Source organism: Scophthalmus maximus, chromosome 5 (genome assembly GCF_022379125.1).
Source record: "Scophthalmus maximus strain ysfricsl-2021 chromosome 5, ASM2237912v1, whole genome shotgun sequence".
NCBI lineage: Eukaryota > Metazoa > Chordata > Actinopteri > Pleuronectiformes > Scophthalmidae > Scophthalmus > Scophthalmus maximus.
This window is the reverse complement of record NC_061519.1, coordinates 17,563,730-17,576,149: the sequence shown is the minus strand read 5'-3', so window position 1 is coordinate 17,576,149 and position 12,420 is coordinate 17,563,730. Positions and strand designations below refer to the sequence as shown.

Genomic DNA, 12,420 nt, shown 5'->3' with positions numbered 1-12,420 from the left:
CTTACCACACCAAAAGGAGACGGTGTCTACCTTTCAGCGCCCTCCGCTCCTCTCCTGTTTTGGGTGAATGGGGGCTGTGGATCTTGCCGTCTGCTTTACCGCCCATGAAGGCTTGTTTGATGCTAAGGGACTGGCGGGAGGTTTTGGGGGAAGGTTCAGACCTGCTGGTGGGCGCACTGGTCAACACAAAAGGCAAAACATACACGTACATTAGACAAACGTCAACATTAGGTTGGCATATCAATAACTTTGAGACAAAGGGGGAAATTGTGGAGTCCAGCATACCTCATCATGTTGTATTCTTTGATCTTTCGACTGATCAAGTCCTGGCTTGTTACAGCAGCATTCTGTAATATCAGAGGAATAAAGTTGGACATTAAATAAACTGAACTAAAACTTAAAACTATGTTTATTTAAATTAAATTCAGTTTTTATTCATAACGAGTCATTTGTAACTCGTGCATGGGGACACTGCATATAGACAAAAGCTACACAAACACTACACAAATAACAATAATACTAGTAATAACAATGAAATGACTTGATCATTATAGTGTGATAACACTGATAACCATATTGATATAAATGTTTCATAGCATTTAATTTCTACTGCCTATAGAGCCTCACAGCAGCATCATTCACAGCGAGGCCTGCTTTTCAGTCAACAGTGTGATTATACTCTAAGTCAGTTTGAAATTAAAAAGCATAAAGAAAATGACGGAATCACAGATATACATACAATTCTGCCTTATATAAAAAAGATTTAATTGGGATACAAAGACCCCAAGAGAAGCCATTTATCCAACAATGCCATAGCCTGATGGGATTTGAATGTTTTTCTATCAGTGCCAGCCAGCGCACCCTATGCCGACAGGCACTAGAGCAGTTCCACTCAAATCTGACCCGTTATCTAAAACATTATACAATCCTATCTGATCATGTGCTGCCAGGCCTCCATCTCAGATAGCAGAATGAATTTTTGCCAGAAGATATCAGTTAATGGGGTCTTGCTGAAAGGCAGCTTACTGACTAGCTCCCTTATTCACACACCAATAAGCACCACCTGGGTTTTTTTTGTTCTCTCCAAGTAGAACAAGTTTCAAATGACACCTTATTTAGCTTTTGTCTGGCATTAAATAAATAAAGGGCGGTAATCCTCTCCATCTCACTGTCACATTCATTGTTATTAATTCCCTTTGTTGTTAGCTGATAGGTGTGCCTGTTTTTTTTCTTCTTTTTCTTAACTATAATGAAGTCTGGTTTTAAAGGAGACATATTATGCTTTTTCAGTTTATCCCTTTCCTCTAGTGTGTTATACATTTTTTTGTGTATGTAAAATGTCTGCAAAGTAAAAAACAACAGCAATGAAAGTCCGCAGTAACGAGAGCTTTTCTCCCCGACAGCTCCTGAAGTGCCTCGTCTACAGAACATCGTGATATCATGATCTTACAGAAGTGCATTAGGCACGCCTAGCGGCTAGTCAAACAAAGCTGACCCTTCCTACATGTGCTGGAAGCCGTTGACCAATCACAACAGAGTGGGCCAGCTGGCCAACCAGAGCAGACTGGGATTTCATTGGGAGGGTGGGGGCTTAACGAGACAGGAGCTAAAACCAAGTGTTTCAGACTGAGGCTGAAAAGAGGAGCTGCAGGAAGGAACCGTAGGAGGAAAGTGATGTGTTTATTGAACATTAGAGCATGTAAACCTTTTCAAGTAATACCCCAAAAAGTTAAAAATTATGAACCTGAATATAACAATAATATGTCTCCTTTAAGTTGCTAATATTTCCTGTAACTGTAAACAGCTAACTACCAGTGTTAAGCAAGGCACGATGACATTTTACTTGATCAAATGATGAAGACTTTATGACTAACAAGCAGTAGTAATCTTGACATGGCTATACAGTTAAGCACACGACTGAGTAGAACGCACCTCTTCATCTGGGTTACTGTTTTCCTGAATGACTCTGATCCAGGACAGCATGTGCTCCCTCCCTTCTGCCTGGAACAAGTACTCGCAGTCTGAGGTGGTTAGTCGCAGCACATTCTTACGCCTTGTATCGCTATAGGAGATGTCAATCAGACAGGCCTTGATGCTGATTCCTATTGGGTCTTCGTCAGATTGTGCCGAGGCATGTGAGAGTGCATCCTTCCTGTCTTTGTAGAGGGTCAGGGTGTGACCTTGTAAAACAGCATACATCTGCTTCCATGATCTCATTCCTCCACCAACACGCTGAAGAGATGAGGAGCCAGGGGAATAGAAACACTTACATGTCAACACATTGTTGTTATGTATGGCTGTTAAATTAAATTGTGAATATACCTGCATACCTTATTTTTGTCTGTACTAAACTGCCTAAAGTTAAGCAACCCTTCTTTGGACGAATTAGCAAAGATATCTGATGAGGAATCCCTTCGAGAGCAAGAATCCCCAGATGATTTATGTCCATCCAGAGCCTGTGAGTGTAAATACATGACATTTTTTTTGTTCAGCTGACAGTAGAATATGACATAAAAAACTTTATTTAAGACTGTCTTTCAATGTTGTTGCAGAAATCACATTTTACCTAAATCCTGCAGGTAATTGGTGTTACGCCTTGATTTTTATTAAATCATGTAATGAGATTGCTACTTGGTCAACCCAGATGCATTTCAACACCATGTAAAACTGGGGGACCATTAAAAATTACAAAAAAAAAAAAAAAACCCAAAGAAAGGCTGGTATGTTGTGAATGATTCTTTACTTTCTCACCTTTCTCAAGCCCCGGAGACTGGGCATGTGCTTACTGGAAGATCTCCTACAAGATGTGGAAGAACAACAGATAACTGATTTCAAGTCAGAGACAAAGCCAGAGATCTGTTATGCAATTTTAAAAAACTTTAAAAAAAGAAGAGAGAGAGAGATTTAACAATGACTTAGCACTGGTATGCACTCACCCTCTACCCTCCTCTTGATAGTTATCTAGACCCTCATCGTATGATTTGGAACGCTCCGTTTTGCTGGCTGTTTCTGACTCCAGCAAAGCACTTCTCAAGGACTCTGTTAAAAGGGAGGACAGACAGGAAATTGTCTTATTTGCAATTTATAACCCAGTAATGAGAGTAAATGAGGGTCATATCAAAACCCCAGAGGTGCATTGGGTCTTAAGCTATGACTTACAGGAAAGGGTAAAAAACACCAAATGATGGTTAATCTGTATTTACGGAGCTTTTGAAGATTGAAACGCCTAAATAAAAGAATTTAAGGACAACACAACATCACACTAAATCTAAAAGCAACAGCTAAATTCATCCATCAATTATTAGTTAGTTATTATTATTATTATTATTATTATTATTAATAATCAAAAAATGATCAGTCAGTTATGATTTAGTGAGTAATCGATTAAGACATGGTGATGAAATTAAAACAAGCTTCAGCGATTTATCCAGTCTTCTCTCTCAGCCAAGCCTTGACTCACATCTTTCACCCAGCCAAACCAATACTGTTTTTTACCTTGGTCATGTGATAGCTGACGTCGAATTGTAGGGCAAGGCGAGCCCGGACTGGAGGGACCTGTAGTTATGGAGGGTGCAACAGATATCACAGCGGAGGGTGGAATAGGAGTGGCCTCTCGGTCGACACTGGGGCTGACTGGCTCATCTAATGATGATAAAACATAGTGTGAGAAGAGAGATGATGTACAGCGTCTGTTAAATATTTAACTTACAACTTAACCTACTACAATCATTTTAGGTGTGTTATGGGTATACTTTTATTTCCATATGCAGAAAATGGAGGCCTGTTATACAAGGACATCTTTACATCAAAAAACTTTATCATCTGTCTACTATTGGGAAAACTTAAAAACGGTCTTTTTGTGACTCCCATAGCTAGCAAGCCAAAATACTGCTGAGAGTGGGAACTGATCATCTTCTGACATGATTTTTTTTTTGAGAGAGAGAGAGAAGGAAGTTCTTTACTCTTGAGTACCGCCCACTCCTGGCACTTCCAAGCCTGAAACAGCTCAGAGTACAAAGCTGCTCTCTGCTGCCGAGGGGCTTTTGGATCTAAATTTAAAAGTAACTGTCCTAGTTCCAGCCTGCACCCAACTTTGAAAGGGGGCAAAGGAAAACGGATGTCACCAACACCCTAAAAGGAATCCTGAGCAGCCCATCACTAATAAACATGACCTAGCAGTAAAAACTTTTAAGGTCTTCCATCTTTTTCTACTCTGCCCAAAAAATGACATGGCCAATCTCTGCTGTTGTAGTCTGCATACATCACAGTCAAAAACAAACCCCGAGGGATAAAATAAGCGAATGAATAAAAATGAACTATCAATATCATGAAGTTCACTTTCTTGCTCTGTGTCCCACTGCATCTTATATGATCGTTTGACTGAAAATAGAACACATTTGAAAAACTCAGAGCCAGTACTGAAAGAGAATACACAAAGTGAATGTAAAATGAGACTCTAGCACTATAAATGTTTATTCTTACTAACAAACAAGGGACAAATTCCAGGTACTCTGCACAAAGGAGAGAAGAAATACAATCTCACTAAGATGCAATATAAACAAAGTCTTTACATTAGCTAAATAAAATGATGATTTGAGTTGTAGGACCAAAAGGCCTCAAATGACAAAGGCCCCAGTGGACTTTCAAACAGGTCATTGATGGAGGTCCAGCAATCTGCTCAATCAAGGCACTGTTCTCCTGGGCCGGGGCACCAGTCCCAGAATGGTGGTGTTGCGGCATCGCCACTGTCACTGCCTGCTTTGTCTGCACCTGGACTGTCCAGCCTCCTTAAAAACCAACATTACAGCGACCACCAACAGCAGAAACACTGTGTGTACGGTCTTCACTGACATTGGATATACTTTAAATCCAACTTGAAAACTGTCACATTTCCAAAAGTCAAGATTACAAATGTAGCAGTATTTAGAGGGTCATACATCCTCGAAAAAGGAAAGGTACAAAAAGTCAATGACAATGTGAACACTAACAAGTTTCATCTTGTCAAGTCAACCAAGTCAAGTTTACACAAAAACAGCTGCACTGGCTCACATGAAGGTATTCCTTTCTCTCATTTATATAAATAAATAAATATTTTTAAAAATAACTTAGTAAATACAATTTAACATCACCACAAACTATTGAATTGAATTCTTCCACCTAAATTATCTCCAAGAGGAAGAGCTTGCCTGTAGATCCTGTCCTATTCTTTCTACTGTTACAATGAAATGACCCTTTGCTTCAATATTCAAAGTATGATTTCTTTATTTTGACAATTTGAAAAATTGACTACATTACTTTTAGCTGGTATACCAAATTAATAGAAGTGCAACAAGTGAGGATTATTTTACACTGAACGTCTTCAAAAAGACCCAAATTTAACTCTAAAACAAACTTCCCTCCCATGGGTCAAACTACCTAAACCGTCCAGTACTGTCGCCGCTTGTGACCTAGATTTTGCAAAGTACAAAATGTTTCTTTATGTCCTTTCCAACACAAAAGTAGATCAGCTATCATAGACAATTTACTTAAGTTAGATCCACAAGAATATACAGGCTTGGCTCTTTCAGTGTTAAAAGTGGTTTTTTTTCATAAGGGTTTCACTATCTTTTTGAAGAATCGGCAAATTATACAGTAGTAACTTTAAGATCTAAAATAAAATTCACAGTGAATAACAAGATATCCATTCCAACAGAGCCCCTGCTTTTCATTTTTCTCCGTTAATCAAAGAGAAACGGGTAGAGACAGACACATACATATATGAAGAGAAGCAGATGGAGAGAGAAAGAGAGAGATATATCTGAATATAAAATAGCAGATTTCAAAGAACATTTAAGAAATATAACCCCCCTCTTTCCAACATCAAGCTCGCCTCCAGCAATGTAACTATAGCAATGTTCTCATCAAGGCACGCAAGTAAACTCACTAAAAGTTCCTATCAATAATGAATATGTTCTCACTGCTGAACTCATTTCAACAGATTCTCTGAAACACGACTAAATACCCTGAAAGTCTTGGATGTAAAAATTCAGACCAAATTGAGAAATTTGTTTAGTGCCTAAAACCTGATGCAAAGAATCTAAAAGCAAAAACATATCTGATAACCTCTCAAAGGGCATGAGTTAAAACATTTTTTTAAAAATCTGCTCTGCAAACACTTTTTATGTAAATTGTGAGTGTTGAATCACCAGGAATTGCATTGCAGGACTACTGAAGTATAATGCAATCCACTCAGAGGAGAGAACATACAAAAAAACAAAGTATTAAGAAGACAAATTCAATATATTGCAAAAAACTTAAGCCAATACTTCTCTTCACCCCAGATAAGCCAAATATCCAACAAGCCCTCTCTGAAAGTCATAAAACATGATTAATATCGTCTTCCCAGGAAGATCAATTTATTCATCTCCCTAGCACTATATACACACACACCAATGATTCGCTGAATCAGATCATCTATGAATTACAGTGGTCTACAGGCTCCACAGTCAGTCTTCCATCCTTCTATATAATACTGATTTCTATTAGCATCTATGGTTTAAGCCCTTTAATTAGCTACAGTATTAGCTCTGCCAGCCTGCTTCATGTTACTGCCTGTGGTCGTTACTATGACAACCCAGGCTGTCAAGACGTACGACTGATTATTCTCTTACCAATGAATGGAATGGAGTCCAGAGACTCGTCCAGGTTGCTGGAACAGGAGGTGTGACGTTGCTCCCCGAGGCGGCGAATGTGTATTTCTCGACGTGCATCGTTGGGAAGCCAGCATGCCACCACATCTGCTGTGGAATCTGCCCCATCGTCATTTACAGCCAGGATGTAGGAAGGGTGCCGCAGAGGACTGGGGTTCTTTCCAGAGGGGGGCTTCTCCCTTAGAACCACCCCGGTCTCCGCTGGGCTTCGCCCATTGACCTGCCCGTGGGAGTCTGGGTGTGGAGGTTTGAGGATGCTAGGCCTCTGAGGCATCTGTTTTGGGGTGGAGCATGAAGAAGACCTGTGTCCTACCAATGCTACATCTCTGCATACCTCAACAGGCTGTTGGGATTCAGCCCGCATCCTGCTGTGGCCTTGTTGGGTTGTGTGGCCTGAATGGTTTCCTTTGACTAAAACTCGTTGTTCAGCAAAAGAATGTTCAGCACTTGTGCTCTTTTGAAAATGTGAGTGTCTGTCTGAGAGCATGGGTGAGGAGCGGTTCTGATGAGAGTCTGGTCCTTTGGAGTAAAGAGAAGGGTTAGGTGCCCCCCTCATGCCACTGTTGTATCCAACTGAAGGCCTGTGGTTCATTGCATGTCTAGGGATAGACTGTCTGCTGGGCCTCGTACCTTGGTCCGCTCTTCCATACCCTCCTCTTCTCTCACTGACTCGAACCAGCTCTGCAGGGTCAACATAGTCTGTGGAGTGTGCCCGGGCTTTGTGCACAAGGCCATCTTGGGATACGCTTCGAGGGGGCCAATTCCTGGCATTTCCCATCCTCTCTGCGCAGCTCATGCGATCCTGTGAGGCACTGCGTGGGGCAATCTGAAAGTGGGGTGGAGGTCCTTGGTAGGACCGTTCATGGGAGGTACTCCTCCGTCGTATCCCCTTATGGCCCCATTCTCCCCGGGGAATGTGATGAGTAGCACCAAAGGTGGTCTGGCTGGTAGATCGCAAATTGTCCAGCCTCTCCTGGATAGTCCGACTAGCATGGGAATGGATTCCTTTGTTGTCAATGTACTCCCTGTATGTCTGGTAAGTGCGCCAATCAATGTTTTGATGGTTGCCTGGGAAGTGAGTTGCCTGACCACCATATGGAACCATTCCTGGACCACTGGGGTAGACATCCACCTTTCGGGGGTGAGGATACTGGGCCAGTGACCCAGGCCTCCCCCTGACAAAGACAGGGTCCATGTAATCTATCCTGTGAGCTGGACCCTTGCACCCCATGTGAGCTGGATCAGGAGGAACCACCACAGTCCTCACGCTATCATTGCGCATGCAAACTGCCATCTGACTTTTTGGATATGATTTTGGAGGAGGAGATGGGGGCACGGTGACCTCCTTGCGGTATCCATGGTCAGGAGGCACTGGCACTCGGCAGACCTGCCCCACTGAGTCTGTCGCCTGGGCCATGCCCGTAGGCTTACAGTCTACTCTAGGGTAGCATACTGTGGGTGGTTCAGGAATGTGACAGGCATTTCCGCTATAGCTGCTTTGGCCACGGAGGTAGGCATCCTGGGAGTAGGCCTAAGGACAGAGCAACAGAGCAGTGTTACAATAGATATAGTACAAACTGCATTTGCAAGTGTGTGTAAAATTCACCACTGTGCTACTAGATTCTTACAGAGAAGTCAAGAGTGATATTACAAACGTTACTGGATGCAAATGTGTGGGCAGTGCGTGTTGCAGTTTGAGTGTGCGGAGGCGTTTGCAGTTCAGGGGTATCAGTGGACTTCATCTGCTCCTTATTTAGAGTTCTCATGGTAATGTTCACTGTTGCATGGCAGATGATGGTACACTACATAAACCAAAGTAAAACAATTTTTTTCATTCACAGGGACTTCAGATTGTGCTTCAAACGAGATTTTTATGGTACAACAGTCTTTCTGCAATATCGCTGCCTATGCTCGCTTAGCAATTGTGATCTTCAACATTAAGGGAAAAAAAAACATCCGTCTATGGAAGACATAATACATACCACAACTGCAAACAGCATAACATAAATGTGGAATGGTGTTTGTGTGTACCATACTCTAATTATTAAAGCCTGTACTATACCAGTTATATACTCCAGCAAGGAGTGTGTAAAAGTCAATACAAAATTTAGAAAAAGGCCATCAATCAGCTCACAATTAACATATATGAACACACATGTTAACATATAAATGGACATAAATGTGGACAGCTAACCAATGTTTCCATTTACCCACCTCAGACTGACAGACTGTAACCTAATGAAGCCTGTAATTGACGAATACAAAATTAAGCTGGAGAATATTCCAATCCATAAAATGTGTCATAGGCTCTTTATATTTATCTGCTTTACTTACATACTCTACATTCAACAAGCAAGAGATGTGTAAAGGACTGAAGACCATGGTGTGTGCATCAGCAATCACTAGCAGGTTCTGTTCCTCCAAATGTAAGGATGAGTGTACAGGAGAGTTCAGAGGTCACTGGCCTTTATCACACTAATGAAATATGGCATGGAGGATAAAGAAGGTGAGGCTTCACTGAGATACCAGCTGGATGTCAGCTTGAGGGCTCAATCTAACAGGTACTGCAGGCACAGAGCATCGGCCATTTCTGAAGTCTGCACATTCAATTCACTAACACAGAGCTGACCATTTAACAATTAAAGAAAACTAAATAGCATTTATGTCAAACCTGAAGACCCCATCCTGGCACGGCAATGCTGACATGCATGACATATTGAAAATGAGACAGCAAGAACAACATGTCAACGTGAAGGGGAGACCCAGTCTGCTGTAGGCTTACCGGATTAGTAGTTTCCCGAGAAAAAGGCTACCGATACAGCATGTGAAAAAAAGAGCATCAGGAAATCAAGGGAGAGGGTGGAGGAGAAAAAGATGCCAGGAGAGAAAAATGCACAAAATATGAAAAAAACAGAGGACATTCAAAGAGGAGTGAACGTTTACCAGCCATAGCAATGCCTGTGCTTGACATGCTAAAAATATACTAGAGCTGCAGCAGCAGTGGAGAGGGATGAAGAAGCAGAGATGTGACAGGGGTTGCCACGTTACGACCTGTCTGTGCCAGTCTGTCCTGGGTGAGGTGGCAGGAGCGGGAAGCTTGCCTTCCTTTCTGCTGTTATATCCCCATGGTTCTATCCATCTTCAGCCAGAATATTACGCTAACTGAACAAGGTGCCTCCAGTCTATGACTCTCTCCCTCCCCTCTGCCATTGCTCACATGACAGAAGCAGCAGCTGCTGATTATACATTCAGCTGTGATGGTACAGCTCCCCCTCCCACTCCTCCCACTCCTCCCCCCCTCTCTCCTCTTTTTCCCTCAACATCAACCTGTTCAAAACACAGGGTTAGGGCAGTCAGCTGATTTTTATCCACTGGTTTTTAGTTCATCATTCATGCTGTCCCCTCTTCTTTCGCTGCTCAGTATTTCCTCTGCTTTCCTCGAGCACAGTTGCCTCCCTTTTCTGCTCCCTCAATGTAAACGCTCTCCGTCTCTTTGCTAAGCAACTGCTGCCTGTCTCCAAGCAGTCCCTGTGCTGCCTCCTACAGTAAGAAGTCATCCTGCTTGCATCTCTGAAAATCTCCTTGTGTTTTCAGCCTTCATCAGTCCACCTGCCTACAACAATAGATATTTTTGAGTGGCTTCTGGCAATTTATTGTGCAATACTGCAACCAGTGTTATCACAGCACACGAGTAAGATACAATGGATCAGTACAGAGGGAGAAACTGAGTCAGAGATGGGGAGGACCTAACGGGAAAAAGAGGTGGAGTCAATTGGTGATGAGAAATAAGGAAATTTATCAGAATTCGATGTAAGCAGAGGGTGAAATTGACTCAGGACAGAATGTAATGCTCATATAATAAGCATTGAGACCATGTTTTAAATAAACATGTGCTTGCATATGTTTAGAAGAATATGCTGATAAAAAATGCAATTCCTGATGCCAAACGGAATTTTTCATTGAATTATCTATCAAGTTATTTATGAAGATTGAAGGCAGCCATAAAGAATCCACAGGGGGGAAATTTTAGGTGAAGCAAACAGCCTGGCTCTTTCATTATATTATTCATAAACTGGCCAGATAACAAGAAGCCCATGGGAGTGGATTCCTGAGCATCATGACAAAGCACTTACGGTGATTTGCTATAGATATGGAACAGATGAGTGCACGTTCACTTAGTCCTGAATGTGCTGCCAGCTGCCAAAACCTGCCTGCAGCATGCAGTAAAATGCACACAGGTATGAAGACTTATCTGAAATAGATTTGGGAACATGCAATACTCAAAATGTATTTCTAGAAGCGCAAGGTTTGGACAAGATAAGACAAAGCCAATATATGAAATCCATTTAGCATATTTTATACTCATGGAATTTAAGTGTCATTGTTGCTTCTACTAAACCATCTACAACAAATTAATTAGCCAACTGCGTCCTTGAAAGCAGTCACAAACATCAAAGCCATAACATCCCCGTTCTTACGGGAAGTTTTGTATAAATTTGATTTTATTGGCTGTTGCCTGCACTGTTACTTGAAAAGTTGACCTTTTTTCAACTTCTACTTCCAAGCATAGCGAAGCAACAGAACCACAGTGCAATTCAGCAACACATTACCTCAGATGTCAGCATTGTTTCCCTTCAAGCCTCAAAAGTGTCTGTGCGAGTGCTACACAATGGAAATGGTGCATCACTACACAAAAAACATGACCTTATGATGAAAAAAAATAATGTTCCACTTGTTTTCTTGTTGAGTTTGGCCATATGATGCTATTGGGTTACATGACTGCATGAATCAGACTCTCTTCAAAATCTTTTGCTTCGTTTGGTTGTAGTTAACAATCTGCCACGAGGAACAAACCACTGGAGCTGTCACATGTAGATCAGCATGTCTGGCAGTGATCCATATTGCCTGAGCTGCTGTTGAGGTGCAGCCAGAAAAAAAGAGCACAAACACTTTTCTACTATTCTGCTGTTTAATCTAGGTCTATTCTGCAAATAACTAAATAAGAACTGCATTATACACCCTTAGCCTTGTCCCCTCTGTTAGTCAAAACACATCATTTTAAATGATGGGGTTGTGTATATTATTATTCGATAATATGTCTGAATGATGAATTTTTAAGTAGTTCTGACTCAACCGCCCCATCTAGTCCATTTCAGCTGCAGTGTCAGTAGCAGTTTTGGAGGACAGAGACGCTGGCCTGATTAGGAGGCCTAGATAGTCAGCTCTGATGGGATACGCAGGCTGCCTGCATCTTATGACTACTGTCCTAATACGAACACTTTAAAGTAGAGCAACACTGAGATGAGATTTAATGGACAATTGTGGGGCTGTAGAAATATAATGCTAATTCAGGTTGGTTTTTTTATGGACAAACATTTAAAACAGTGGGAAAAGGAAGGTTTAAGGCCATTTTTAAAAATGTAATAGTAAAGAGAAACTTACAAGCTGTAGTATATCTTCATCTTTTGGCATCACACAAAGTTCAAGAAAGTCACCACTGTTGGGGAAACAAAGAAGACTCAAACAAGGAAAAATACACCAAATGACCAAAATAATCCACTATAAACATTTCTGGTAAATCTCACCTGTCTTGGATCAAGGTTATAACCTCACAATAGGCTTTCCCAATGATGCTTGCTCCATTCACCTTCACTAGGCGGTCACCTGAAGGGCAATAAAAACAATAGGAATGGCAAAAGTGACAGACACTGGTAGTAAAAGACGGAGAGCA

The 12,420-nt window shown here is 41.5% G+C and overlaps 1 protein-coding gene across 4 annotated transcripts in view; it reads right to left on the bottom strand.

Moving 5' to 3' along the window:
* arhgap21b (Rho GTPase activating protein 21b) overlaps positions 1-12,420 on the bottom strand; it is a 35,465-nt gene that overhangs the window by 7,909 nt on the left and 15,136 nt on the right. For all 4 annotated transcript variants that reach the window (XM_035635416.2, XM_035635415.2, XM_035635419.2 and 1 more), the window contains exons 6-15: positions 12,275-12,353; positions 12,132-12,186; positions 6,651-8,220; positions 3,496-3,642; positions 2,937-3,039; positions 2,752-2,797; positions 2,331-2,456; positions 1,933-2,232; positions 286-347; positions 31-176 (exon numbers count right to left, since the gene is read on the bottom strand). In XM_035635416.2, the coding sequence (XP_035491309.1) occupies positions 31-176; positions 286-347; positions 1,933-2,232; positions 2,331-2,456; positions 2,752-2,797; positions 2,937-3,039; positions 3,496-3,642; positions 6,651-8,220; positions 12,132-12,186; positions 12,275-12,353 (2,634 nt within the window). The remainder of the gene's footprint in view (positions 1-30; positions 177-285; positions 348-1,932; positions 2,233-2,330; positions 2,457-2,751; positions 2,798-2,936; positions 3,040-3,495; positions 3,643-6,650; positions 8,221-12,131; positions 12,187-12,274; positions 12,354-12,420) is intronic.